Source organism: Schistocerca piceifrons, chromosome 5 (assembly GCF_021461385.2).
Source record: "Schistocerca piceifrons isolate TAMUIC-IGC-003096 chromosome 5, iqSchPice1.1, whole genome shotgun sequence".
NCBI classification, from domain to species: domain Eukaryota; kingdom Metazoa; phylum Arthropoda; class Insecta; order Orthoptera; family Acrididae; genus Schistocerca; species Schistocerca piceifrons.
The window spans coordinates 670425282-670453209 of NC_060142.1; the positions used below are offsets into that span (position 1 = coordinate 670425282).

At 39.8% G+C, this 27928-nt stretch overlaps 1 protein-coding gene across 1 annotated transcript in view; it reads right to left on the minus strand.

The window, feature by feature from the left end:
• The window catches only part of LOC124798110 (ceramide transfer protein), a 204400-nt gene that overhangs the window by 77036 nt on the left and 99436 nt on the right, over positions 1 to 27928 (minus strand). The window contains exons 4-7 of the mRNA XM_047261367.1: positions 13513 to 13635; positions 13185 to 13408; positions 7427 to 7588; positions 3620 to 3845 (exon numbers count right to left, since the gene is read on the minus strand). Of these exons, the coding sequence (XP_047117323.1) occupies positions 3620 to 3845; positions 7427 to 7588; positions 13185 to 13408; positions 13513 to 13635 (735 nt within the window). The remainder of the gene's footprint in view (positions 1 to 3619; positions 3846 to 7426; positions 7589 to 13184; positions 13409 to 13512; positions 13636 to 27928) is intronic.

Consider the following 27928-nt stretch of genomic DNA (forward strand, 5'->3'; position numbering starts at 1 on the left):
TTACAATTTCTCATAACTAAATAAAGTTTTGACTTGGGAGCACAATGAAGTAATGGGTTTTTGAAAATCAAGTAATAGTTTTTGAAGGGCAAGATTTTCACCTTTGAATGTTACCTTTACTTAAAAAGCAGCACCAATATATGTATAGAGTATCCACAAAAGTCCAGCAACTTTTACTCCAGATCTGTTTAAGCACAACAAAAGCTTGTAACCTGATGGAATTTAATGTTATTTCTTCTTCCAGTGTTTCACAAAATTGTCATTTTGTTCATGTTTCTTGCGTTCCCCTTTGCAGGATATTCCAAAATAAATTTGTATGAAACCTCACTAACAAACTTCATCTGTAAACTTAAGATAACTGCTGGAGCAATCTATTAAACAAATTAAAAACACTGACGTCAGCAGCAATAGCTTAATATGCGATTATAAGATACTCTCATATTTTTCAAATGAGTGAAAAAAACTTCGTCTTATAATCAGGCAAATACAGTAATTGTGTGGTGCTTATGTTTGCTCTTATGGTATGGTGTCAACTATCTTATATTTTTCCCCTATTCTCTCGTTTTATAATTTTTAGCACTGAAGATGACTACGTAATAGGTGAAATCTAGATCTACTATTTTACATATACTGCACACAACAGGATCACATGGATTCCAATCTCATTAATGTATTTACAACTCCACGAACATCTGTGGAGTCTACAGACTTTGTAATTTCTACTGTGACCCCTACATGGCAGTAGCAGCATCACTATAAAAATCTGTCATTATTGAATCCTTTGTTATTGTCATGTATTTTATAAGCCGATATCCAAATTCCCTCTATTTTGTAAGTTGTGTGTTTTTTATGCCAATTTTGTATTCAAAATGGGCAGTGAAGAGGAGAAATATTTAGAGCAAACGATTTATCAAGTCTCTGATAATTCGTGAGGTGATAGAATGAAATACCTGATAATGATTCATCATCTGAAAATAGTGGTAAGTCTAGATTTATTCAGAGCCGAGTTGTTGCATATGTTCATCACATTACTTTGACGGACTGTTATGAATGATTCTCCTGCTGATGTCTGGCATACAATGGAAAAAGAAAATCTTTTAACAGAGAAGGCTGGCAGAATGGACACCTCATATGTGTGCAGTGAATGCAACGTCAGACAGTGTATCACTAATTGCTTCAAGTTGTATCACACTGTACTGCACTACGAAAACGAAACTGTACTTTTTATCTTGTAATTTGTGTGTTTGTTTGTGATTTAAACTGGCTGCAAAAGAAATGTAAACAAAAAGATTAAATGTTTGCTAATGTACTACAGTACTAGAACTATTTTTCAATTTTTTTCTGCAATTAATACTACTGAATTGAAGTTTCACCTGTGTATCCATTTTAACACTAGCAATACAAGAAATATTGAGTTTGAAGTAGAAAGTCCAATAAAACTAAAAAGTTTTTAAATTTCAACAACGGTTTTCTTCAACCAAGTTATAACTTTAAAAAAAATAAATAAAAATATCCCACAGATTTTAGCTAGTCCACACATGATGGCAGCTACCTATGAGACCAGCACCGTTAAGTGTTACAAAAATTATGTTCACAAATATGAACTATTGATTGAAAAAAAATTACATACATTTGCTACTACTTTTTATTACATAGATACTTTATCATAAGCAGATAATACTATATCGTAAATAATAAAATATATTCTATGGGCTCTATTACAGTCATAGCTGCTAAAAAGTCACACAGCATCACAATTATTATAGGGGTTAGGCACTAACTGTGAACAATGGGTCTGATTACAAATCACGTCTGTTATTGATGTTTAGGATCGAATTCCATACACAAACACATGCAGGCATTTCTGAAATATATGAGGGTTGGAACATAAATAGTGGCAACCATTTATTCACAACAGATACACAAGAGTTACATGTTTGTACCTGTTACTGTCCTTCAAAGTAGTCCCCAATGTTGTGTAGAGCCCGTTGCCAGTGATGTGGAAGGCGTAGTATGCCGTTAGCAGAGCCTGTTCTATTGATGGTGCGAATGGAGCAGTCTACTGTCTGTCGAATCTCTGTAACAGTTCTGAAGCGAATTCCACGAAGTGGTTCCTTCGTCTTCAGAATCAAATCAAAATCAGAAGGACTTAAGTCTGGGGAGTATGGTGGATGGTACAGTACTTCCAGTCCCATCAACCAAACAGAACAGCCACAGCTTGCGCTGTATGCACCCGCGCATTCTTGTGCAAAATGATGGTTGGGTTGCGCAGAAAGTGTCGCTGCTTCTTTTGCAAAGACGGTCGCAGGTGATGCTCCAAAAACAAACAGTAATACTGTGCACTGACAGTCATCCATGGAGGAACATAATGCGTTAGGGTAACACCATCATAGTCGTACACGAGAATCACCATAACTTTAACTGTTCCATTTGCACCATCAACAGAAGAGGCTCTGCTAACAGTATACTATGCCTTCCACATCGCTGGCAATGGGTTCTACACAACGCTGGTGACTACTTCGAAGGACAGTAACGGGTGCAAACATGTAACTCTTTTGAATCGGTTGTAAATAAATAGTTGCCACTATTTAAGTTCTAAACGTCATAGTAAATGCTGTGTGAGCACTCTGCGTGGTATGCTGTATAATCATTTATTAGTTATGACTAACTGAACCCCACAGATTATCTTTTATTACTAACAACATAGTATTAGCTACAATACATGTGCGACTGAAACTAGAAGTTGAAAAATTGTTTTGTTTAAGTGGCAGCTTACCTAAGTGAGCATGTCATTATTGAAATAATTAGTAGATGTTAAGTATAATCTACACTCAATTAATTTTACTTCATCATAGATTTCTTTTTTTATCCTTTCTTTTGCCCACATATTCTTTTGTGTCTTTATCTTAGATTCTTCTTTTCTTTTCACATGTTTTTCAGTTTCTACTAATGTCCACCTTTCACACTGTAGTATGAAGTAATAGATAAAAACAGCAACTGAGTAATGTAAGAAGAGTATCTTTGTGCATTCAAATATTTTGACAGCTATGTAAGACAACACTCTAAGAGCTTCACCAGATCAACACAGTTTCTGGCTTGTGTAATTATCTACGTAAATCTCACTTAAATGTACCATGTCCTTACTGCCAAACGGTCTTCATTTTCTGTTTTAAGATCTTGTCTCTCAACAATAAATACACTTTAATGACATAATAGTCAGCAGCCACACAATCAGTGCACAGTCCGCTTTTGCATTCCACACTGTGTACATTTCTGTCATACTTGAGCATTCTCATGTGTTTTACCTGCGTGAAACTACGACTGGTGATTTCTGTGTGTTCTGTGAGCTTTCTTGTAATGGTTGAAACACCTAAAAGGCACCAACAGTTTCACAAACAGGCAAGGGACCTTATTTTTAAAGAGTACTCAGTCTTCAAACATGAGGCAGATTCACACGAGCCAATTGCGAAGTTGCCAAAATGCAAGAACATACTGCAGCGGCCTGTGGTGATATCGGTGCATTTCCAGCCAAGCTGATAATGCAGCATTTCTTGTGAGCTGCACAGCCAGAGACAATGCTATCACCAACAATAGAAAGAATTTAAATTATCAGACTCACTTTCCCAGTCCATGCGGTAGTCTGGTGAGAAGAAGTAATGGCACATCTCGTGCCCCGTGACTCCTTTCACCACATGGCAAGCTTTCAGTGGGTCCACCACCAGTCCATCGACCTCTTCCTCTCGCTTGTACATCTTCATCTCCCCATCTTCAGCAAACAACTGCCAGCCTCCCTCACCCACACCGAGTCTTGCATAATGCAACTGCTCCACGGTTATCCTATCTATCTGTAAGAAACCGACACCATTTAAAACAGGTTTGTCTGGAGATCACAGAAATATGAGACATAAGGACTGTCACTAATGTGCAAATGAGACACACAGATGGACAACTGAAATGTATTGACAAAATAAAACGTTTGTAATGGGCTAGATTATAACTCCTATGCACATTATAAACCATCTGTGCAGCAAAAAGTGAAGTTCAACAATGTTTTAAACGGGTTTTAGTAGGCTACAAACTCTATTAACCAAATTATGATGAGGTCAGCTTGCACTGACTGTTAATGTACTGCATTTTCTCAGCTCTTTTTTGTGTCGGTACTGGTGCTTAACATACATGTTGCCAAAAGAAATTACACAAACAGCTAGAGACCTGACATGAGGGGCCTTCTTTTTATGAATCTCAATACTGAAATACTACTACTGTTATAAAAAGAAGGCAGCCAAAAAGAAGAATGAGGGCACACTGAGATTCTTCTAAAAGCAGTTTGTAAAGGACCAGCATGGCAGCTATGGTGATGCAACCCATGCATTAGATCTGTAAAATTGACCTCCTTCACTGTAAATGAATGCAACCCTTTGCAATGGTGTGCCTGTAGTCGTGACACTACAGAGGCGCACAACTTGACTGTTATTCAAAGCATTTGTGGATCACAGACAAAGTCACAGCTGGTACTTTTGGGATCTCTAGCATTTACAGTGATTATGCTTTACAGTATCATCCACAGGCACTGGAACTACATCTTGACTCGGTATACTTCTGTCACTCCCTTGTGGAACCACTGAGATGGGCCACACTATCTCCACTGATAGCTGTTCCACAATTATCTCATTTAGATGGGCTACACAACACTGGAGAGATTTTGGCTGTTCCTTGGAACCTGTAGTGAATGGGGAGCCCACATTTGAGGAACGTACAAATGTCCCATCAATCACCTCTCACCCAACACAACACACAGTTGGAGTTGTCAGTTCGTGTCCACATATGAGTAAGTATAAACGGTAGGCTCAGTGCCAGACTACAAATTCAAGCACCCAACATTCAGTCTTCTGTCAATAGAAGGATTTCCTTCAAACACTTCTTTCACTTCTGGCAAAGATTTGTTAATATCAAAAGTGACAAAATGCACTGTGAACTGTGTTTTGGAGATCACATTAAACTGGCTCGATTAATCAATTTAGAGGCTGAAGGAAGGCAAGGGCATACCACCTCCACTAGGGCACACCAGCTCCACTAGAACTTCTCTTAGTAGAGTACTGTGATGTTCAAACCAACCTTCAGTTTGATGTTAGCTTTGCTCTAACATTATGCCTAACTTCAGAAGAGGGGAAGGTGGGTGGAATTTCTAATCCTTCTCAGACAACAAACAACATGATACTTGATATCCACCAATGAAAATGTAATAATCAGATAATCCAAGGGTATTTCAAATATCACCTGGATGAAGATAAGGACGTGACTCTGACTGCAGGGCTCCTGCCTCAAGGAGAGCTGCACAGCACTACAGCTCTCGGACAGTCTGTTCTCACTACTATAATTCAAACAAAATGGTACCTTCCACACAAGTTTAGTTTTGCAAGCAATCCATGGCTGTCACCGCAGCAGCTGAACAGAGGCCTGTTGTTGTTGTTGTTGTCTTCAGTCCTGAGACTGGTTTGATGCAGCTCTCCATGCTACCCTATCCTGTGCAAGCTTCTTCATCTCCCAGTACTTACTTCAACCCACATCCTTCTGAATCTGCTTAGTGTATTCATCTCTTGGTCTCCCTCTACGATTTTTACCCTCCACGCTGCCCTCCAATGCTAAATTTGTGATCCCTTGATGCCTCAGTACATGTCCTACTAACCGGTCCCTTCTTTTTGTCAAGTTGTGCCACATACTCCTCTTCTCCCCAATTCTATTCAATACTTCATCATTAGTTATGTGATCTACCCATCTAATCTTCAGCATTCTTCTGTAGCACCACATTTCGAAAGCTTCTATTCTCTTCTTGTCCAAACTATTTATCGTCCATGTTTCACTTCCATACATGGCTACACTCCATACAAATACTTTCAGAAACGACTTCCTGACACTTAAATCTATATTTGATGTCAACAAATTTCTCTTCTTCAGAAACACTTTCCTTGCCATTGCCAGTCTACATTTTATATCTTCTCTACTTCGACCATCATCAGTTATTTTGCTCCCCAAATAGCAAAACTCCTTTACTACTTTAAGTGTCTCATTTCCTAATCTAATTCCCTCAGCATCACCCGACTTAATTAGACTACATTCCATTATCCTCGTTTTGCTTTTTTTTTATGTTCATCTTATATCCTCCTTTCAAGACATTGTCCATTCCGTTCAACTGCTCTTCCAAGTCCTTTGCTGTCTCTGACAGAATTACAATGTCATCGGCGAACCTGAAAGTTTTTATTTCTTCTCCATGGATTTTAATACCTACTCTGAATTTTTCTTTTGTTTCCTTTACTGCTTGCTCAATATACAGATTGAATAACATTGGGGAGAGGCTACAACCCTGTCTCACTCCCTTCCCAACCACTGCTTCCCTTTCATGCCCCCTTGACTCTTATAACTGCCATCTGGTTTCTGTACAAATTGTAAATATCCTTTTGCTCCTTGTATTTTCCCCCTGCCACTTTCAGAATTTGAAAGAGAGTATTCCAGTCAACATTGTCAAAAGCTTTCTCTAAGTCTACAAATGCTAGAAACGTAGGTTTGCCTTTCCTTTATCTATTTTCTAAGATAAGTCGTAGGGTCAGCATTGCCTCACGTGTTCCAACATTTCTACGGAATCCAAACTGATCTTCCCCGAGGTCGGCTTCTACCAGTTTTTCCATTCATCTGGAAAGAATTCACGTTAGTATTTTGCAGCTGTGACTTATTAAACTGACAGTTCGGTAATTTTCACATCCGTCAACACCTGCTTTCTTTGGGATTGGAATTATTATATTCTTCTTGAAGTCAGAGGGTATTTCGCCTGTCTTATACATCTTGCTCAGGCCTACTCTAATCAATTTCAATCTCGAGGTGAGCACAGTTACACAAGACCTTACCATTCTGGGTCAGACCACCAGGCCCATGCGCCACATCTCCAGCTTGGAACACCCTCTACTGCTAGCCTCTCCCCATTAAGAGTCCACTCAGGACCTACGTTCTATTGACTGCTAATACTGATAAACCAAGATCTAGAGTTACATGCACTATATTGGTGATAAGTGACTGAGACAGACAGTTCTCACACATCTTTATTCCTAAAACCTTCATATGATAAAATACAGTCAACACTGAGATCCTAACTGTGTCTGGTACAAAATACTCTTCTGTTAATGTTCGTAGCACTTGCATAAAAATTCACTGAGACACTCTATGTCTGAATCAAACTGACAGCATTGAACAAAATTACACATACTAAAATACAACACTGACTGAATTGTCTCAACCCTCACACAAAAATTTAGTCCAAAATTGTATTAAATGCCTCTGCAAAAGACCAACAACAAATCACAATTAAGAAGACAGGGGACACTATTTTATCCATTAAATTTACTAGAGTAGGTAATTCTAAATGTTCGGTTCTTACTTCAGGCCACAGTGGGTGTTGTGAGGCTTTGGACAAGAGAGGCTTCATGCTACTCTTGTTTTTGAGTCGTTCCCTGAACTCGTCCTCCTCCTCCAACCTGTCCAATCCAGTTTCAACTGCGTCATAAAATTCTTCATCATTTAGAGCACTGTGAGGTCCTTCCTGAAAACAGTGAGCAGCACTGAAGAGTATCATAAAATGAGCATCTTTCTTTGCTGCCACAGGATAGGAGAAAAATACTAAAATATGAACATACAGTGTAACATGGACACATGACATTAGGATTTTATCCAGTGCTACGCAGACCCTCCTGTTGTTGAAATTAACATGTCAGACTTGGTAGGACATAATGAAAACAAGAGAGACAGATTATAATGCCTTCTGCTATCTGAAATATAGACTCAAAGAGGAATTATGAATGACACACATTAATCTAAGTGCAACTTTCTGCACCACAATAGTGTATACAATAATATCGCAAGACCATAGGGATTAAAAATTGTTGTTGTTGTGGTCTTCAGTCCTGAGACTGGTTTGATGCAGCTCTCCATGCTATTCTATCCTGTGCAAGCTTCTTCATCTCCCAGTACCTGCTGCAACCTACATCCTTCTGAATCTGCTTAGTGTATTCATCTCTTGGTCTCCCTCTACGATTTTTACCCTCCACGCTGCCCTCCAATACTAAATTGGTGATCCCTTGATGCCTCAGAACATGTCCTACCAACCGATCCCTTCTTCTGGTCAAGTTGTGCCACAAACTTCTCTTCTCCCCAATCCTATTCAATACTTCCTCATTAGTTATGTGATCTACCCATCTAATCTTCAGCATTCTTCTGTAGCACCACATTTCGAAAGCTTCTATTCTCTTCTTGTCCAAACTATTTATCGTCCATGTTTCACTTCCATACATGGCTACACTCCATACGAATACTTTCAGAAATGACTTCCTGACACTTAAATCTATACTCGATGTTAACAAATTTCTCTTCTTCAGAAACGCTTTCTTTGCCATTGCCAGCCTACATTTTATATCCTCTCTACTTCGACCATCATCAGTTATTTTGCTCCCCAAATAGCAAAACTCCTTTACTACTTTAAGTGCCTCATTTCCTAATCTAATTCCCTCAGCATCACCCGACTTAATTAGACTACATTCCATTATCCTTGTTTTGCTTTTGTTGGTGTTCATCTTATATCCTCCTTTCAAGACACTGTCCATTCCATTCAACTGCTCTTCCAAGTCCTTTGCCGTCTCTGACAGAATTACAATGTCATCGGCGAACCTCAAAGTTTTTATTTCTTCTCCATGAATTTTAATACCTACTCCGAATTTTTCTTTTGTTTCCTTTACTGCTTGCTCAATATACAGATTGAATAACATCGGGGAGAGGCTACAACCCTGTCTTACTTCCTTCCCAACCACTGCTTCCCTTTCATGTCCCTCGACTCTTGTAACTGCCATCTGGTTTCTGTACAAATTGTAAATAGCCTTTTGCTCCCTGTATTTTACCCCTGCCACCTTTAGAATTTGAAAGAGAGTATTCCAGTCAAGATTAAAAATTATAAACTACAAAAAAAAATTAAGCTAGTTCTGTGTGCGTGTATTGGGGGGGGGGGGGGGGGGGGGGAGAAGAAGGTGCAGTGTCACTGTATAGTAAAGCAGGCACGACATACATCAAGCTGCTTGCCTCCATGAAAAGCCATTGACAAACTGTGGCCCAGAGAGAGCTGGACCACCCAGTTGCTTAACATGTTGACCAAAATAACATGCTTCACTTCAATGATTGTTTCACAATCTGTGCCATCTGGATCATTACAAAAAGCACCCACTTTTCAAAAGTGTGCAGATGGGAACTCTTAACTGCAACATATTCTATGTTCCCACAACTGTCCTTGACTCAACCTTCATTAGTCACTGTCCTTCACGCACCTATCTTCTTCTCTGTTCCCACTCCAGCACTGCATAGCCTTCAATTCCACCAACACACCTGCTAGTCTTCTTGCCCCTTAAACAACTTCCCCCCTCCCCCCACCCCCACCCAAACCTCTCGACTGCATCTAGCATCACCACCATGTTCAAGTACCCTCCCACGAGCAGCACCATTTCTCCCTCCACTTCCATGCCCCAGCCATCTCCCTATACCCACCACCCAGAAGTTGCTTCTCTCATTAGGTACAGCTGCTGCAGGCAGTTCAGCCTCAGTGACCAGAGACAGTGCTCATGTGTGAGTGAGTTGTGTTTATGTGAATGTCTGTGTGTTTTCTACTTTAGAAGAAGGCTTTTTGACCAAGAGCTTGAATGTATAGGAGACTTTTTTATTGTGTGTCTGTGACTCGGCATCTCCTCTATATATGGCAGCACTCTGTTCTTTTTATAATATTTTATTTATTTATTTATTTATTTACTTATTTAATTACTTGACCCAATCTGATTAGGTCAATCAGGTCTTCTCTTACATCAGACAAGGGTTTCATACATGGTTTCACACATACAGAACCTTTTGTTTTTTTCAATCATAGTTACCTAAGAAACAACAGTTTTAATATGGCAAATAGTATTAAAATTGTTTGAGTGTCTGAAGTGGCAATATAAGTAAATAATACTAACTGTGAACTATTGAAGTTAATACTGGCAATACTTGTACTATTGCAGCTGCTGCCACTAATAGTGATAACAGTAGCAGTAATAGTAGTAATAACTACAACAACAATAATCATCACGGCAGATATAAAAAGAATTTATAGGTGACAAGATACACGTTTTCTGATATAGCGAGCCTTGTGGAAAGGAAAATTAAGGATGTAATAGCGAAGTGAGTACATACAGGGACAATGGTAATCCATATTGTTGCTTTTGTAGGTAAGCCATTAATTGTCTTCTGAAGCTGGATATATTATCCAGTATGCTAATATAATGCAGGAGGTTATTCTAGAGTCAGGTTCTTGCCACTGAGATGGACTTTGTGAAAGTGGCTGTTCTATGGAGGGGGACAAAAAGGGTTTTTGCTCTGATTGGAATGGGTGTTTCTGCCATATTGTTCACATGACAGCATTAAGGTCGAGAAGAGAGATGAGGGACAGTATTTGTTGATAGTACAATAGAGAGGCCGAGGATATGGAAATCTCTGCACTTGCCTTCACACAGACAAGATAACTGAGCATATGATGGTTAAAGATGATCAAAGAGCCGAACATTATTGATATAACCAACAAAAGCATTCATAACCAATTCCAGAACTGTGAGCTTTCCTGAGAAAGGCCTTGCAAGATAACATCACTGTGATCAACAATTGAAAGTATGAGTGTTTGTACAAGTTTGCTTTTCAGGTCAAGAGGGAACAGCTTTTGGTATTTTTGTAGGGCATGGAGAGATGCTGTAGCCTTCTTGCATGCTGCAGTTACAGGCTCAGTCCAATTTGGATTTTCATCTAGCATTACTCCTTGACTCTTTACTGAAGTAGAGAAATTGATATCTGTCCAATTTAGGGTTAAAGATGGTAGGGATTCTCAATATTACAGGTTAATGAGCCTAAAATGGCCAACCAGTACAATGCGGTTTTTGGGTGTGTTGAACTTTAACCCTATATCCTTCACCCATTTTGATGGTGCACACTGGTTGGTACTGAGATTCCCTATAGCAGTCTTCAAGTGCATTGATTTTTCCATTAGATACAACTGGAGATCATCAGCATACATATGGTACTTGCAGTAGGGAAAAATTGATGAGACATTACTAATGTACAATGGAAAAAGTGTAGGACCTAATACGAAAGAACAGGGAATGCCTGATACTACCTGCCTCCATTGTCATTTTATGGTGCCAGATATGACTTACTGCTGGAGAGACGTCAGGTATGAGTGAAATCACTGCACTGCATTTGGCCAGAAATTTAGGCTGCTAAGTTTAGCACATAAAATGTCAAAGTCGACAATGTCAAAGGCTTTGTTTAAGTCTAAGAAGCACATGATAGCTGCCATAGCTGCCTCTTGTGCATCCATGGCAAGGTTCAGCTCATCCACAATGTTTATGGAAACATGATTGTATTCATCTAGTAGGTTATTTGTAGTTCGGTAGTTTGCCAGCTGGTCATTAACTTCTATACATAACTATACGTTCTAATATAACAACGAAAATTTCTTTGCTTCTTATCCCATCCAGTAAGTCTCCCCTGATCTGGAGTTCTGGGTGACTCTCCTGAAATGTACCCCTCTCCGTAAACCGATCCAGTCCTCTTCTTTCACCCCTCTTCCTTCCCCTTCAACTCTTCTACCAGGAGGAGGAGTGACTTGCTCCGAAACCTTGTAAAAGTTAAATCCTTTTGAGTGTGTTTTCCCCTGCCACCACTTGATGGGTATGTTTTTTATCTATCCATTTACATTACATTAACTATACGAGGTGCTATACAAGATTTTCAGGACTGCTAAGGACACTTGTTGAAAAACTTACCTTTCGACTAAAAGTCACCATCACCCTCAAAGTAGTTCCCATCCACACATACACACTGGTCCCAGTGCTTCTGCCACTGGTCAAACGTTTTCTGTAAGTCCTGCTCTTGAACCCCCTCTTAAAGAGTGTTGAACCGACAGCCTTTCAACTTGAGTTTCAGTTTTGGGAATAGTGCGAAGTTGCAAGGTGCCAAATCTGGCGAGTACCGTGGGTGGGGTACAACCGCCATGTTGTTTTTTGCCAAAAAGGTCCTCGTGAGCAAGGCCGTGTGACAGGGCGCGTTGCCGTAATGCAGCAGCCAGTTCCCTTGACACCAAAGTTCAGGCCACCATCGCCGTACGTTTTCACAGAGCCGTTGCAAAACATCACAGTAGTATGCGGAATTCCTTGTTTGGTTGGTTGGGATGAATTCCTTGTGCACAATTCCCTTGGTATCAAAGAAAACGATGATCATGCTCTGCGCAACAGACCAAATTTGTTGTGATACAGCTCGTGATATGACAGTGTGATCCATTACTGCCATTTGCATGATATGCCCGTCATTGTGTGTAGTGGTGCAATGAGGCGAGCGCAATCTGTCTCATCGGTCTGTCATTCCCTCCTGCATCCTGAGATTAGATATATGCATCACAGTTGGTTGGATCCATCTGACATGATCATTTTTCTGAAGGATGATCCACAATCCCTATAGGCAACTATTCTTCCTTGGTCGAACTCTGAAAGGTGCTCCTAAGACGCTCACTATATTCTATGAGGAATACTGAAACTGTTTACGCAAAACAACTGCACAAAAGAAGATTCCATTACATCCACATGGCCACCTGTACCATTTTACAAAGAGCTTGCAGGTGGTGCTACTCGTGCCTGAGATGTGTGCTTCCACTCAAATACTAATCATGTGCACCTCCCATTGCTGCACACACATACTGCAAATTATACCTGATTTGGATGCTTCCTTCAGACTGTTGCTTTTTGGATGGCCAGCAGTGTACATGGTACATTATAAGACTTTCTTTAATGATAAGAGTTATTTCTGGATACACTTGTTTTCTGTTTCATGTTTAAATGTACATAGCCATTTTGTATGCACCATTAATAATTTAATCACTTACCTGTGAGGGTATAGTTAATAGCTGTCTTTCCTTACTTAATAGTGCAAAAAATAATGTACACGCAAATCCCATTTTCATTCTTTGAACGTGCAATTTGAATTCAATGATCTTAAATGTGCTACTGAATGCTAGTTGGTCTGACATTTTGGTAACATCTGAGCCCCCCCCCCCCCCTCTCTCTCTCTTTCTGGATGTCTACCTCATAATCTGGGCTGCTATGTATGATGAGACGGCGGGATGCAGCAGTGCGTGCCTGCTCTTCCGCCTTCCGCCTCTTCTCCACTTCACGTTCCATCCTACGCCTCCACACTTCTTCGCGCTGTCCAACCAATTCCACACAGTGCTGCAGGGTTGCTATCACTCCTGCAGCTGTGGCCTTGAAAGTTAATGCTTCCCCTTTGAAGTCTGCGACTTGAAGTTCTCCTACAACAAGTTATCAAATTTTAAATATAGCCAGGACATACAACACTCATACACAGACAAATTGAGTAACGCATAAATAATTAGTATAATCAAATTGTACAAACCGGATGCACCACGGAGTGATGGAGTTGTTTCGGCACAAGCATCAAAGTATTGTTGAAGAGTATCAATTTGCTGACAGAGTATGTCTCGAAAAGTTTCTATTTCGGCAACTTTTTCCTTCAAACCTGAAAGACAGTCAAATAATTGAGTCTATGTTTGCTTAAGGCCATGAAAGATATATCACAAAACTTTTACACTTAAAAGCTATGTCTACTGAAATACAAATGAGAAGCCACTGGAAAGCTATCTGCATAGTGCCACTTCAATACTGCGTACTTAGTGGGATGCAGTGTCCTAGGTAACATATTTCTAGTACTTGTAAAGAGTAAATCTATCTTCATAAGATAAAAATAATGTTCATTGTGTAACACTGTTTGTGTGATAAATTAACAACAAACAACAAGTTGAATTCACACTAAAAAACTCATTTTCAGTTTAAATATTGAAGCCACACCAACCAGTTGATATATGGGGAAGTAAAAAATTTATTTATTTATTAGCTGGTTGAACTTTGTGGCCTGCAATCTAGATACTACTACGATGGATCCCACATTCTATTTATTACATAACTACGATAAAGAAATGATACACAACTGTTGCATTCATTACCTATTTGTGTATATAACATTGTTTGGTAGTACAAAAATAACTGAAAGAATGATATTTCAAACCCCCCCCCCCCCCCCCCAAATGAACCATGGACCTCGCCGTTGGTGGGGAGGTTTGCGTGCCTCAGCGCGATACAGTTAGCCGTACTGCAGGTACAACCACAACGGAGTGGTATCTGTTGCAAGGCCAGACAAACGTGTGGTTCCTGAAGAGGGGCAGCAGCCTTTTCAGTAGTTGCAGGGGCAACAGTCTGGATGATTGACTGATCTTCTAACACTAATCAAAACGGCCCCGCTGTGCTGGTATTGCGAACAGCTGAAAACAAGGGGAAACTACAGCCGTAATTTTTCCCCAAGGCATGCAGCTTTACTGTCAAGTTAAATGATGATGGCGTCCTCTTTGGTAAAATAGTCCCCCTCTTTGGACCTCCGGGTGTTGGGGAGGGGGGGGGGGGGGGGGGGGGTAGTCTGGAGAACATTGTTATCATGAGAAAGAAAACTGGCATTCTACAGATCGGAGCATGGAGTGTCAGATCCCTTAATCGAGCACGTACATTAGAAAATTTAAAAAGGGAAATGGATAGGTTAAAGTTAGATGTAGTGGGAATTAGTGCAGTTCGGTGGCAGGAGGAACACGACTTCTGGTCAGGTGAGTGAAGGGTTATAAATACAAAATCAAATAGGGGTAATGCAGGAGTAGGTTTAATAATGAATAGGAAAACAGGAATGCGGGTAAGCTACTACAAACAGCATAGTAAACGCATTATTGTGGCCAAGATAGATACGAAGCACATGCCTACCATAGTAGTACAAGTTTATATGCCAACTAGCTCCGCAGATGACACAGAGATTGATGAAACGTATGATGAGATAAAAGAAATTATTCATATTGTGAAGGGAGACGAAAATTTAATAGTCATGGGTGACTGGAACTCTATAGCAGGAAAAGGAAGAGAAGGAAACGTAGTAGTTGAATATGGAATGGGAATAAGGAACGAAAGAGGAAGCTGCCTGGTAGAATTTTGCACAGAGCATAAATAAATCATAGCTAACACTGCGTTCAAGAATCATAAAAGAAGGCTGTATACGTGGAAGAAGCTTGGACATACTTGAAGGTCTCAGATAGATTATATTATGGTAAGACAGAAATTCAGGAACCAGGTATTAAATTGTAAGACATTTCCAGGGGCAGAAGTGGCCTCTGACCACAATCTATTGGTTATGAATTGTAGATTAAAACTGAAGAAACTGCAAAAAGGTGGGAATTTGAGGAGATGGGACCTGGATAAACTGAAAGAACCAGAGGTTGTAGAGAGCTCCAGGGAGAGCATTAGGGAACAATTGATAAGAATGGGGCAAATAAATGTAGTAGAAGAAGAATGGGTAGCTTTGAGGGATAAAATAGTGAAGGCAGCAGACGATCACGTAGGTAAAACGACGAGGGCTAGTAGAAACCCTTGGGTAACAGAAGATATATTGAATTTAACTGATGACAGGAGAAAATACAAAAATGTAGTATATGAAGCAGGCAAAAAGGAATACAAACGTCTCAAAAATTAGATTGACAGGAAGTGCAAAGTGGCTAATCAGGGATGGCTAGAGGACAAATGAAAGAATGTAGAGGCTTATCTCACGAGGGGTAAGATAGATACTGCCTACAGGAAAATTAAAGAGACCTTTGGAGAAAAGAGAACCACTTGCATGAATATCAAGAGCTCAGATGGAAACCCAGTTCTAAGCAAAGAAGAGAATGCAGAAAGGTGGAAAGAGTATATAGAGGGTCTATATTAGGGCGATGTTCTTGAGGACAGTATTGTAGAAATGGAAGAGAATGTATATGAAGATGAAATGGGAGGTATGATACTGCATGAAGAGTTTGACAGAGCACTGAAAGACTTAAGTCGAAACATGGCCCCGGGAGTAGACAACATTCCATAGAACTACTGACAGCCTTGGGAGAGCAAGGCCTAACAAAACTCTAGCATCTGGTGAGCAAGATGTAAGAGACAGGCGAAATACCCTCAGACTTCAAGAACAATATAATAATGCCAATTCCAAAGAAAGAAGGTGTTGACAGATGTGAAAATCACCAAACTATCAGTTTAATAAGCCACGGCTGTAAAATACTAACACAAATTCTTTACAGACAAATGGAAAAACTGGTAGAAGCCAACCTCGGGGAAGATCAGTTTGGATTCCGTAGAAATGTTGGAACACGTGAGGCAATGCTGACCCTACGACTTACCTTAGAAAATAGATTAGGGAAAGGCAAACCTACGTTTCTAGCATTTGTAGACTTAGAGAAAGCTTTTGACCATGTTGACTCGAATACTCTCTTCCAAATTCTAAAGTTGGCAGGGGTAAAATACAGGGAGCAAAAGGCTATTTACAATTTGTACAGAAACCAGATGACAGTTATAGGAGTCGAGGGGCATGAAAGGGAGTGAGACGAGGTTGTAGCCTGTCCCCAATGTTATTCAATCTGTATATTGAGCAAGCAGTAAAGGAAACAAAAGAAAACTTCGGAGTAGGAATTGAAATCCATGGAGAAGAAATAAAAACTTTGAGGTTCTCCGATGACATTGTAATTCTGTCAGAGACAGCAAAGGACTTGAAAGAGCAGTGGAACAGAATGGATGATGTCTTGAGAGGAGGGTATAAGATGAACATCAACAAAAGCAAAACGAGGATAATGGAATGTAGTCGAATTAAGTCGGGTGATGCTGAGGGAATCAGATTAGGAAATGAGACACTTAAAGTAGTAAAGGAGTTTTGCTATTCGGGGAGCAAAATAACTTATGATGGTCGAAGTAGAGAGGATATAAAATGTAGACTGGCAATGGCAAGGAAAGCGTTCCTGAAGAAGAGAAATTTGTTAACATCAAATATAGATTTAAGTGTCAGGAAGTCGTTTCTGAAAGTATTTGTATGGAGTGTAGCCATGTAAGGAAGTGAAACATGGACGATAAATAGTTTAGACAAGAAGAGAATAGAAGCTTTCGAAATGTGGTGCTACAGAAGAATGCTGAATATTAGATGGGTAGATCACATAACTAATGAGGAGGTATTGAATAGAATTGGAGAGAAGAGAAATTTGTGGCACAACTTGACTAGAAGAGGGGATCGGTTGGTAGGGCATATTCCGAGGCATCAAGGGATCACCAATTTAGTATTGGAGGGCAGCGTGGAGGGTAAAAATCGTAGAGGGAGACCAAGATATGAATACACTAAACAGATTCAGAAAGATGTAGGTGTAGGTTGCAGTAGGTACTGGGAGATGAAGAAGCTTGCACAGGATAGAGTAGCATGGAGAGCTGCATCAAACCAGTCTCAGGACTGAAGACCACAACAACAACATCTAAAAGACAAACTACGCAGAAAAACTGAAGACATGTAACTAAAAGACAGCAAGATGGAAAAAGTATAGAAAACAGGAAGAGATACTCGTAAATCCTCACTACAGCAATGAGGAAGTAAAACAACAATGAAAAACGGTAGTTACTGTTCTGTGGGAGGTTACACAGCTGATCTTCCTCCATCCCATAAAGTGGCTCAGGCCACAAGTTTATTGAGAGTGAGAGAAGGCACTTTCCACATTTTAAACACAGAATCTATACTGTGACAACTTCACATTTTTCACCTAAGTAAAGCACTATCAGGTATGGTCATCACATTCTGGGCACAACCAACTGCCAATTTCAATTACTATTTGTTCTCAACAGATCTCGCGTACTTTACACCAGTACATTAAAAAATTTCGGGTACTGGAACGTGCAACAAATGATACCGCATGTAACTTGTTACTGTATCACAGTCCAGAGGTGCATAAAATATACTGAGTGAGCTGAGAATAGGATTCGTTGAAAAATGGTGGACGTGTGCTGCTCATTAACGCCATTCAAAGTGATTAGGATCCCACGAGATTTATGCTTTATACTTCACACCCAATGCTGAGTTACATCTGACTGCCATGTTGTCAAAGGCCACATCCTCATACAAACATGTCACAGCTGCAGTGGTACAGTGGTCAATCTGTCCGTAAATAAGGCAATATTTATTTCCCATGTCCGAAGAATTTCCTTCAGCTCATTGTTGTTAAGACAGCGGTGTCATCACGAACTTACAGAAGGGTGTTGTGGACCAGTGTCGCTAATTATTTTGGGTTCCTCCCCATAAATAGGTTACATCATTTCAAATATTTCAAAATTCTGTTTCCCCATTCTCATGAGGACTTTTATCACAGCACTCTTCAAAATCAAGATCATTTTCCACCATCACGATAATAAAGCAGACCAGTACAAACCCACAACTACTCTCAACATAAAGATAGTTAAGAAACTGGTAATGTAAAGAACATTTTTGATAATCATGCCTAATATCATCCATAAACCTGAAGTTTCCCACCTCTTACATTCTCAAATTACATATCTCTCCACTAACCTTCATTTGCTTATAGCTTTACTGTTTGAATTCACATATGAATGTATACAGGACATTTCATGCATCACCACCCCTTCTTTTAGAAACTGCAAGAATAATATGTGTAACTCCACAAAATTTAACAGGTGGTAGCAGCAATTCTTTAGAAAATTCCCAATCTGGCAAATATGAACTCCATATGTTGCAGTCAAGGATTTTAAAGCAGGAGACTTGTACAATAATTTTGATTATTAATCATAAATATTAGTCACGCATTTGCAATATGAATTATAATATGAATTTATTTTGAAATGGGAATTTCAGCAGCTAATCTGGAATGAAGAGGCTGTAACCTCGAAAATACTAAGATTAAAAAGAGATTAATGCAGCATATTGGAAGCAAAACCACTGTTGTCACAAAACTGTCAATAGCTCAACATCTATATTTAAGCAATATACCATCATCATCATCATCATCATCATCATCATCATCAACTAGTGACCTGTCCAGCTTCGCATGGGTAGCACTAAGTACAGGGTGACAATTTCTGAACAGTTTGTGTTAGAACATTCAAACGGCACAGTTGGCTGCGGGGCACGATGAGAATTTGTATGCACATGCATGGCTCAGTTTAGCAATGAAGCCCACTTTTATTTGGATGGGTTCGTCAATAAGCAAAACTGGTGCATTTGGGGGACTAAAAAACGCAATTAGCAATGGAGAACTCTCTCCGCCCTCAATGGGTGAAGGTGTGGTGTGCAAATGCCCAGTCGCTGGGCGGTGTGGCCGAGCGGTTCTAGGTGCTTCAGTATGGAACTGCGTGACTGCTTTGGTAGCAGGTTCGAATCCTGCCGCGGGCATGGATGTGTGTGATGTCCTTAGGTTGGTTAGGTTTCATTAGTTCTACATTCTAGGGGACTGATGACCTCAGATGTTAATTCCCATAGTGCACAGCGCCATTTGAACCATTTTTGAATGCCCAGTGACAGAACAATCAATGCAATATTCCTTGATGGCACAGTGACTACCGAACAGTACATGAAGGTTTTGGAGGACAATTTCATCCCCATTATGAAAAATGGCCCTGATTTCGACATGATATGGTTCATGCAAAATGGAGCTTGACCCCAGCGAAGCCGGAGCGAGTTTAATGTTATGGAGGAGCACTTTGGGGACTGCATTCGGGCTCTGGGGTACCCAGAGGCCACTGGCATGGGCCTCGATTAGCCCCCATACTCTCCGGATCTAAACACTTGTGACTCCTTTTTGTGGGGCTATATTAAAGACAAGGTGTACAGCAATAACCCCGAAACAATTGGTGAGCTGAAAACAGCCATTCAGGAGGTCACTGACAGCATCAATGTTCTGATACTTCAGCGGGTCACGCAGAATTTCATTTTTCGTTTGCACCCCATCACCACCAATGATGGTAGGCATATCAAACGTGTCATAACCTAAATCCGAATATCTGTAGTGATATTTACATTTTGAATAAAGTGTGTGCATGCCATACTCTGTAACTAATTTACTTTTTTTTCTTATATAGTTCAATAACTGTCACCCTGTCTCTATGGCTGGACAACCTTTATAGTGAGGAGTAAGATCATGCATGACACTCTTGATCAGAGTTATGTCACACCTCGCTTTTGGAACAAGTTTCCAAAGAGTAGTTACAGCCTGACATTCTAGAACCACAGGAAGGTTTGTCTCACAATCTTCACTGGATTCTTGAGACCACATAGTACTCTGTCTTTTTGCTGTTCTGGTGTACTGAAAAGTTTCCTATGGATTTTTATTCATAAACAAAACAAAATCAAAATGTAATAAGTATGCACCAAAATTGCAAACCAAACTTAGGCCTAATAAATTTATTTTTCCTACCCAAGAAGTCAAATATAAACATGATCCATCAAAAGAAGCAAAGCAATTTCATTAAGATTTTAATACACAAAGTGAAATCAGTAAATCCATACATCCCAGCTAAGCAATTGTTTTTTTTTTTTCTTTTCCAAAGATATGATTGTAGGACTTAATTCTGTCACAGACATAAACTTACGAAAATACTTCTACACTGATGTAAAAAATAGCAGTGCCATGTAGCGGTTCTCTGGTGTACCATGGAACAACATACAGTGCCATCTACTGGTGCTGTGGATAGTTACCTGTGGAAACCTCATAAAAATTCACATAGTAGTTTTGGAGACTAGCATGTTCAAAGATAGAGACGAAGTTTTAAACTATGACCAGCAAGTCCGACAAGCTGCAGCTAGATATCAGTTCTAACTGTAGTTTGTTAAATTCCCTACAACACTTGCAATCAGTTTTTGGAAAATATTTTCAATGTACACACACGGCAGTTTAGAACTTATCAAGACATAGGATGTTTTTAGAATTACGATCCACTTGAAAACCTCACACATTTCCACACAAAGGTACATGCTAATGAAATGACGAAAACCTCAATGAGCTAGTTTGTATTGATTGTGAATGTATGATGACTGTACTTGTTACACGTATGTAATTAATGAAACGAAACATATAAGGAGGGCACACAAAAACTAGTAGTTTCTTTATTTGGATACAAAGGGGAGAAAAAATAATGATGCCACTACTTCACACTAAGGACACACTACATATTCTGACCGTTATCATCATATGATGAGAACATCACAAACTACGGACAGAACCGGCAATCTGTTCAGGTGCCCAAATTCTATTCTGATCCCCTGAGTATTGTTTAAAATGGGCCTTTAGTGTCATTTGAAATTGTATAAATGATTGTATGATTCAAAAGAAACATTGTAATTCTGATATACCACTTGGCTGACATCACAAGAATGGTGCCACACACCGCCGTAACAGAAGGAGTTGCCTCAGCTAACGGTGGGCCCAATTTTTCAGCAAGGTCTCGCAGTTACTTGCAAAGTGATGGGTTCAACAGGCAGTAGTTTGGCCTGACACTTCTGATGACATGTATTCTTTTCTGAGTAAGAGTACAGTAGCAGCACTGCAGTGGAGCAGATACACATTTGTAATTTGGGCTGGAGGCTAACAATAACAAACACACATTATGTTAAGTTTCTGTTTGTAATTGAAACGCCCATGACACCATGGACCCACAAAACAAACACAAGGTAACGAACTATATTCGTGAGAGTTGTTGATTTGAGAAACTACTGGAAGGTGGCTCAAAAAGTAAACACTATTAGATTCCTTGTAGTGCTCAATTCCGGATTCTACATGACCATCTCCTCTACACCTGCATCTGCATCTACAGCTATATCTACAGCCATATCTATACTCTGCAAACCACTGAAGTGCACAGCGCTGGATACTTCCCTTGTACAGAGTGCGGGAATAATGACTGATTGAATGCCTCTGTGCATGCTGTCTTTATTCTGATTTTGTCCTCATGATCCCTATGTGAGAAATACTAGGAGGTTGTAGTATATTTGTAGAATCATCAATTAAAGCCGGTTCTTCAGATAGTTTACATCTATCTGCAAGAATCAGTTTCTTCGGAATCTCTAACACTTTTCCCTGTGTCAAACAAACCTGCGACCATTCGTGCCGCCCTTCTCAATACATATTCAATATCACCTGTTAGTCCTATTCTGTACAGATCCCATACACTTGAGCAGTATTCTAGAATGGGTGCCACAAGTGATTTTCAAGCAATCTCTTTTGTAGACTGACCAGCTTTCACCAGTATTACACCAAAGTCTATCTACCACCTGTGTAACCCATAACTGAGCCTATGTGATCATTTCATTTCACATCCCCACGAAGTATTATACCCAGGTGTTTGTATGAGCTGGTTAATTCCAGCCGTGACTCATTGGTATTATAGTCATAGAAAATTATGTTTTCCGTGTTGAGAAGTATATTTAAAGCAAGTTGCCAGTCTTTGCACCACTTTGAAATTATATCATGCTCTGAGTGAATATTTATGCAGCTTCTCTCAGACAGTATTTTGTTATAAATAACTGCATCATGTGCAAACAGCCTGAGGTGACAATGTTGTCCACAAGGTCATTAATATACAACATAAACAGCAAGGGTTCAAACACACTTCCCTGGAGCACATCTGAAGTTACTTCTACATCTGATGATGACTCTAAATCTAAGATAACATGCTGTGTCCTCCTTACCAAAAAGTCCTTAATCCAGTCACAAATTACAACTGATACCCCATGTGATCGTACTTTTGACAGTAAGTGTTGGTGCTGCCTTGACCCAAAGCTTTCAATATCTCATGTGAGAAAAGTGTGAATTGGGTTTCACGTGGTCGATGTTTTTGGGATCCATACTGGTTGGCAAGGAGGAGGTCATTCTGTTCAAAATACCTCATTCTGCTTGAGCCCACAATACGTTCGAAAATTCTACAACAATTTGATGTCAAGGATACTGGATGGCAGTTTGTGCATCAATTCTACTACCCTTCCTGTGGACAGGTGCGAGCTGTGCTTTCTTCCAACAACTACTTGACACACTTTTCTGTTAGAGAGATCTAGGAGGATTATGGTTAGAAGAGGGACTAAACCAGCTACAAATTCAGTATAGAATCTGATAGGGATTCTATCAGCCTTGGAGCTTTGTTTGATTTTAATGATTTCAGTTGTTTCTCTACACCAATGATACTTATACTGGTTTCACTCATCTTTTCAGTGGTACAAGGATTAAATTGGGACAATTCTCCTGGACCTACCTTTGAACAGGAACATTTGGAAACAGAGTTAAGCATTTCACCTTTCCCTTTGCTACTTTCAATTTCAGTTCCTGTCTCATTTGCTAGGGACTGGGTATTAACACTGGTGTCACTAATAGCCCTTACATATGGCCTCAATTCCTTTGGGTTTTGTGAAAGATCATTTGACAATATTCTGCTATGATAGTCACTGAAGGCTTCATGCATTGCTCTCCTGACAGCCAAACAAGTTTCAGTCCGCATTCATCCCTCCTTTGAAGTAAATCAGTCAGCAACTTTGAGATTTTTATTAACAATGTTGAACAACAACTTGTCTTTATATAACAATATAGATTGGGCAGTGAATGGAAAACAAGACAGATGTAAAAAAAAAAAAAAAAAAAAAAAACTAAGTACACTGTTTATTATTTATAAATCACTGTAATTGTTAATACATTTATCCCACTGTGAGACAAGACAGACAATATATTCATGGTAACATGTTTTTGGCTGCCTACTGAACCATGAGATTGTACCCAGATGTGCAAGACTTCATCCAACGCAAATCAACGGCCATGAATGTTTTTTCAGGCCTCCAAAAGCATGGAAACCGCATGGATGTGCAAGAGGTTCGCAGCAAAACTTCAGCAGCATAGTCAAAACAACTTTACACACAATTTTCCTTGAAGGCACTGATCATCTCGTCTCACAGTAGGATACAATTAACATTTATGGCAATTAATTTCGAAATAATAAACACCTTATTTACTTTTTTCCATCTGACTTCTTTTTATTTGACTGCCCCTCACAATATAATGTCAATATTGATGATAATATGTAAGCCACCTCCAGAAGGTTGGACTTATCAACGATAAAATTACATATCACACTATCCAACGCAGCTATTGAGAACAGCTGTACAATGGCTATTTGGAAATGTACAGTATTTCTCAGGCTTGGAGAGAAGAATGAAAAGCAGTTATTTCCACAAATCAGGAAATAAATTTGTTTAATTTATAAAGTTAAAAAAATCAAAGAAGATTTATTCAGCATTTTCTGTTCATCATCACAGCCACATCAGATTTTTACATGTTGTAATGCCCCAACAGTGTCAAGTAATGCAATTTTTTGTCTCTAGTATAAAGTAACAGTTTGCGATTTATTGTTTCCAGGGCATTTTGGATAAAGTGCATTTTATCAAAAAATTCGATGCTTATGTCATTGTGTAACTACAGTAATCACTGGGATAGAATAAGGCAAAGAGAAGACTGGACATCTCCCAAACAATGACTTTTGGACCTCAGCGTGTGCAACTGCATGCTGAAAAGGTTGCATTACAGACCAATATCCCTAGCATTGATTTGCTGCAGAATTCTTGAGCATATTCTAAGTCTGAATGCAATGAACTTCCTCGAGACAAAAAAAGCTTCTGTTCACAAATCAGCACTAATTTAGAAAGTATTGCTTGTGCTTGTCCATTATTCACACAATATCCTGCAAACCATGGGTGAAGGGCAACAGACTTATATTTCTGGAAAGTCAGACAGTGTCACTGTAAACCATTAATGAAGGTCTAAGTTACAGTACATGATCTCAGATATCTGAGTAGCTGGAAGATCTCTTTAGGTAACGGAACCCAGTATGTTGCCCTGGACAGTGAGTGTTCATCAGAGACAAGGGTATCATCAGGAGTGTTCCAGGAGACTGTGACAGGACCATTCTTATTCTCTATTCACACAAGCAACCCAATGGATATGGCAAGCAGCTGTCTGTGACTGTTTGTTGGTGACACTGTATTGTACAGAACAGTGTCATCGTTGAGGGGCTGTAGGAGGATACAGGATAATTTGTAAGTGAAGCGATAGTGGCAACTTGATCTAAATACAGAAGCATGTAAGTTAAAGCAGATGAGTAGGAAAATTAATCCTATAGTGTTCGAATGCAGTATTAGTGCTGTGCTTCTTGACGGAGTCACACTGATTAAATATCTGAGTAACAGTGCAATATGATATGAGCACACATATGCGCACATGCACGTGCATTCACACTTACAGATGCGCACGCGCACCCACCCACACACCCACACCCACACCCACACCCACACACACACCCACACCCACACCCACACCCACACACAAGGTCAGTAGTAGGGAAGGCGAATGGTTGACTTCGGTTTATTGGGAGAATTCTAGGGAAGAGAATTTTATGGAGACCACAAACTGAACACTACTGCAACCCATTCTTTAGCACTGCTTGAATGTCTGGGACCCCACCATTGGATTAAGGACAGACATAGCAATTCAGAGGTGTGATGCTAGATTTGATACCAGTAAGTTTGATCAACACGTATTATAGATATGCTTCATTAAGTCACAAGAAAATCCCTAGAGAAGAAGGAATTCTTTTTTTGAAACACTATTGAGAAAATTTAGAGAATTGACATTTATGGTTGACTTCAGAATGATGTTATTGCCGTAAACAAAGACAAGATAAGAGAAATTTGGCTCATACGGAGGCTTACACACATCTGTTTTTCTCTTGCTGTGCTGGCGTAAGCTGTCACCAACACATTGGTCGGCAAAGATGAAGTGCGAAGATCGATTAGTAGGCGCTGGTTCAAGCGCGCCTATGACGAGAGAAGCCACAAACACGCCCACAACCAACATTCCGCCAACACCCTCTCGACAGCATATATTTAGGCTGCCGCTGCTGACCAGAGGGACTCAATCACTCAATCATCCAGTCTGGCGTCTGTCAATTTACTCACAGAATGTGTTTAGTTCGACACAGGCTGTGGCAGTACACAGTGACCACATTCATGACTATAGCAGGACTAGTTTACCTCAACCAGAATTGTATTTTACATCAGTCTGCAGGAGGATTACTACTGATGAGCTCATACCATAACACATGGACTCCATACAAGTTAAGTAAAATTTTCAGTTCATGTAAATAAAGAACCATATTAATCCACATGTGCTTTGAGTTGTAGAAAGAGAATAATAGCCACCCATAACACCATCCTCTCCCTTGCTTCCTTGCAGTACACGACTACAGTGGCGAATGAGGATAATTCAGTGGCAATCGAAGTTAATCAACTTGGCCGAAGGTTTTGCATGTTTCTCTTGTGTTTCAGCTTGCAGGGGCACTCTTGTTCAACTGTTTCTATTTGCTAATTTGTTGTTTTGTTGTTGCATGTATTCCAGGAGGGAAGCCGCAGAATTAATCAAATTCCTCTTTTCGATCTGCATTGGCCACACAACCACAACCGACCAACCAACCAACCAGCCCAACACATGCCACTGACTGGTATACCACATTCCAGCAATTTAAGGAAACAGAGGAGAAATGGACTGAATATGACTCAGTTCCAAGCACATTGTCAAGTTAATCGTGTTCAAGGTACTGTAAAGTTACGTACTTCCATTCAATTGCAGGGTCTTCAGTAGTCCGGTTAATACAAAACCTATTCTCAACTGCATCTCCCGACGATCTCATCTACGACCAAGTAATCACTGCATTAACTCAATACTATGACCAGCAAGTCCAAGTAGCTGCAGCTAGATATCAGTTCCTTCACTTGCAGAAAAGTTGGAACAGATGTACCACCAATGGTTAATCAATGGGCATGACTATGAAGTGTAAATTTAAGTTTGTGGCTACTTTTACAGTGATTTTATGACACATGATACAATAACATTCAATGTCCCAGATAGTGTAATACTATCCAGGCCCTGATTTGTTGGGTCGAGTTGCCCTTATAGCGACCACTCCACGCAGTCACAACAACGAGCGCGTACATAGCCGTGCGGACAGCGACATAGACATGTAAACTGGCCCGTGAATTTAGTGAAGTCTTGCCCTAGATGTTTTGCTCGCCATAAAAGACAGGACTCTCCATCACATAATGCAACATGTTACATACGTGGAAAAAAAGGCCATATCCAAGCAATCTGTTTGCAATGGCACAAAAATGCCAGTTTTGCTCACTCCCAGAAAAAAAAAACAGGCTCATGCACTTGCAATGAATGCAGTGTTTTCAAAACCTACAACAGGTTCTGACAAAAGTAAGATTAAGGATGTGCCTCCTAGTGCTGAGCAACAACATTCTAACAAATTCTTTGTCTCATTACAAATTGGTGGCTGTCGTGTGAACTTTCACTTAGACACAGATGCCTCAGTAACTTTGCTTATCGTGCCATGTATGAACAGTTGGGCTCAATATGCCTTTCTAAATCCAGCAAGCACCTCACTGCTTACAAATGACAGTAAATTCCAATGCTTGGAGAGAGTAGTTTGCCCGCCACTTACAAATCTCACACTAGGACAGTGAATTTTACAGTGTTGAAATCAAGAGACAGTGAGAACATATTCAGTTCAGATGCCTTTGATTTGTTTGGGTTTAGCATCCAAGACAATGTACTATTTAGCAATCCAAGACAATATACTTTCAGTGTCAGTGTCAGCTAGCTTGCTTAAAGAATTTCCTGAACTAGTTTCAGAAGGAATTGGAGAAGCTAATAACTTTGTAGCACATGTTAACATTGAAAGACAATGCACAGCCTAAGTTATTCCGGTCCTAACCCATTCCAGTTGCTTTAAGAGACAAAGTAGTCAGTGAATTGAAAGACTTGCAAGATAATAGTGTAATTGCTCCCAATAAAGTAAGTCAATGGGCAAGTCCTCTTGTTTTGTTGACTAAG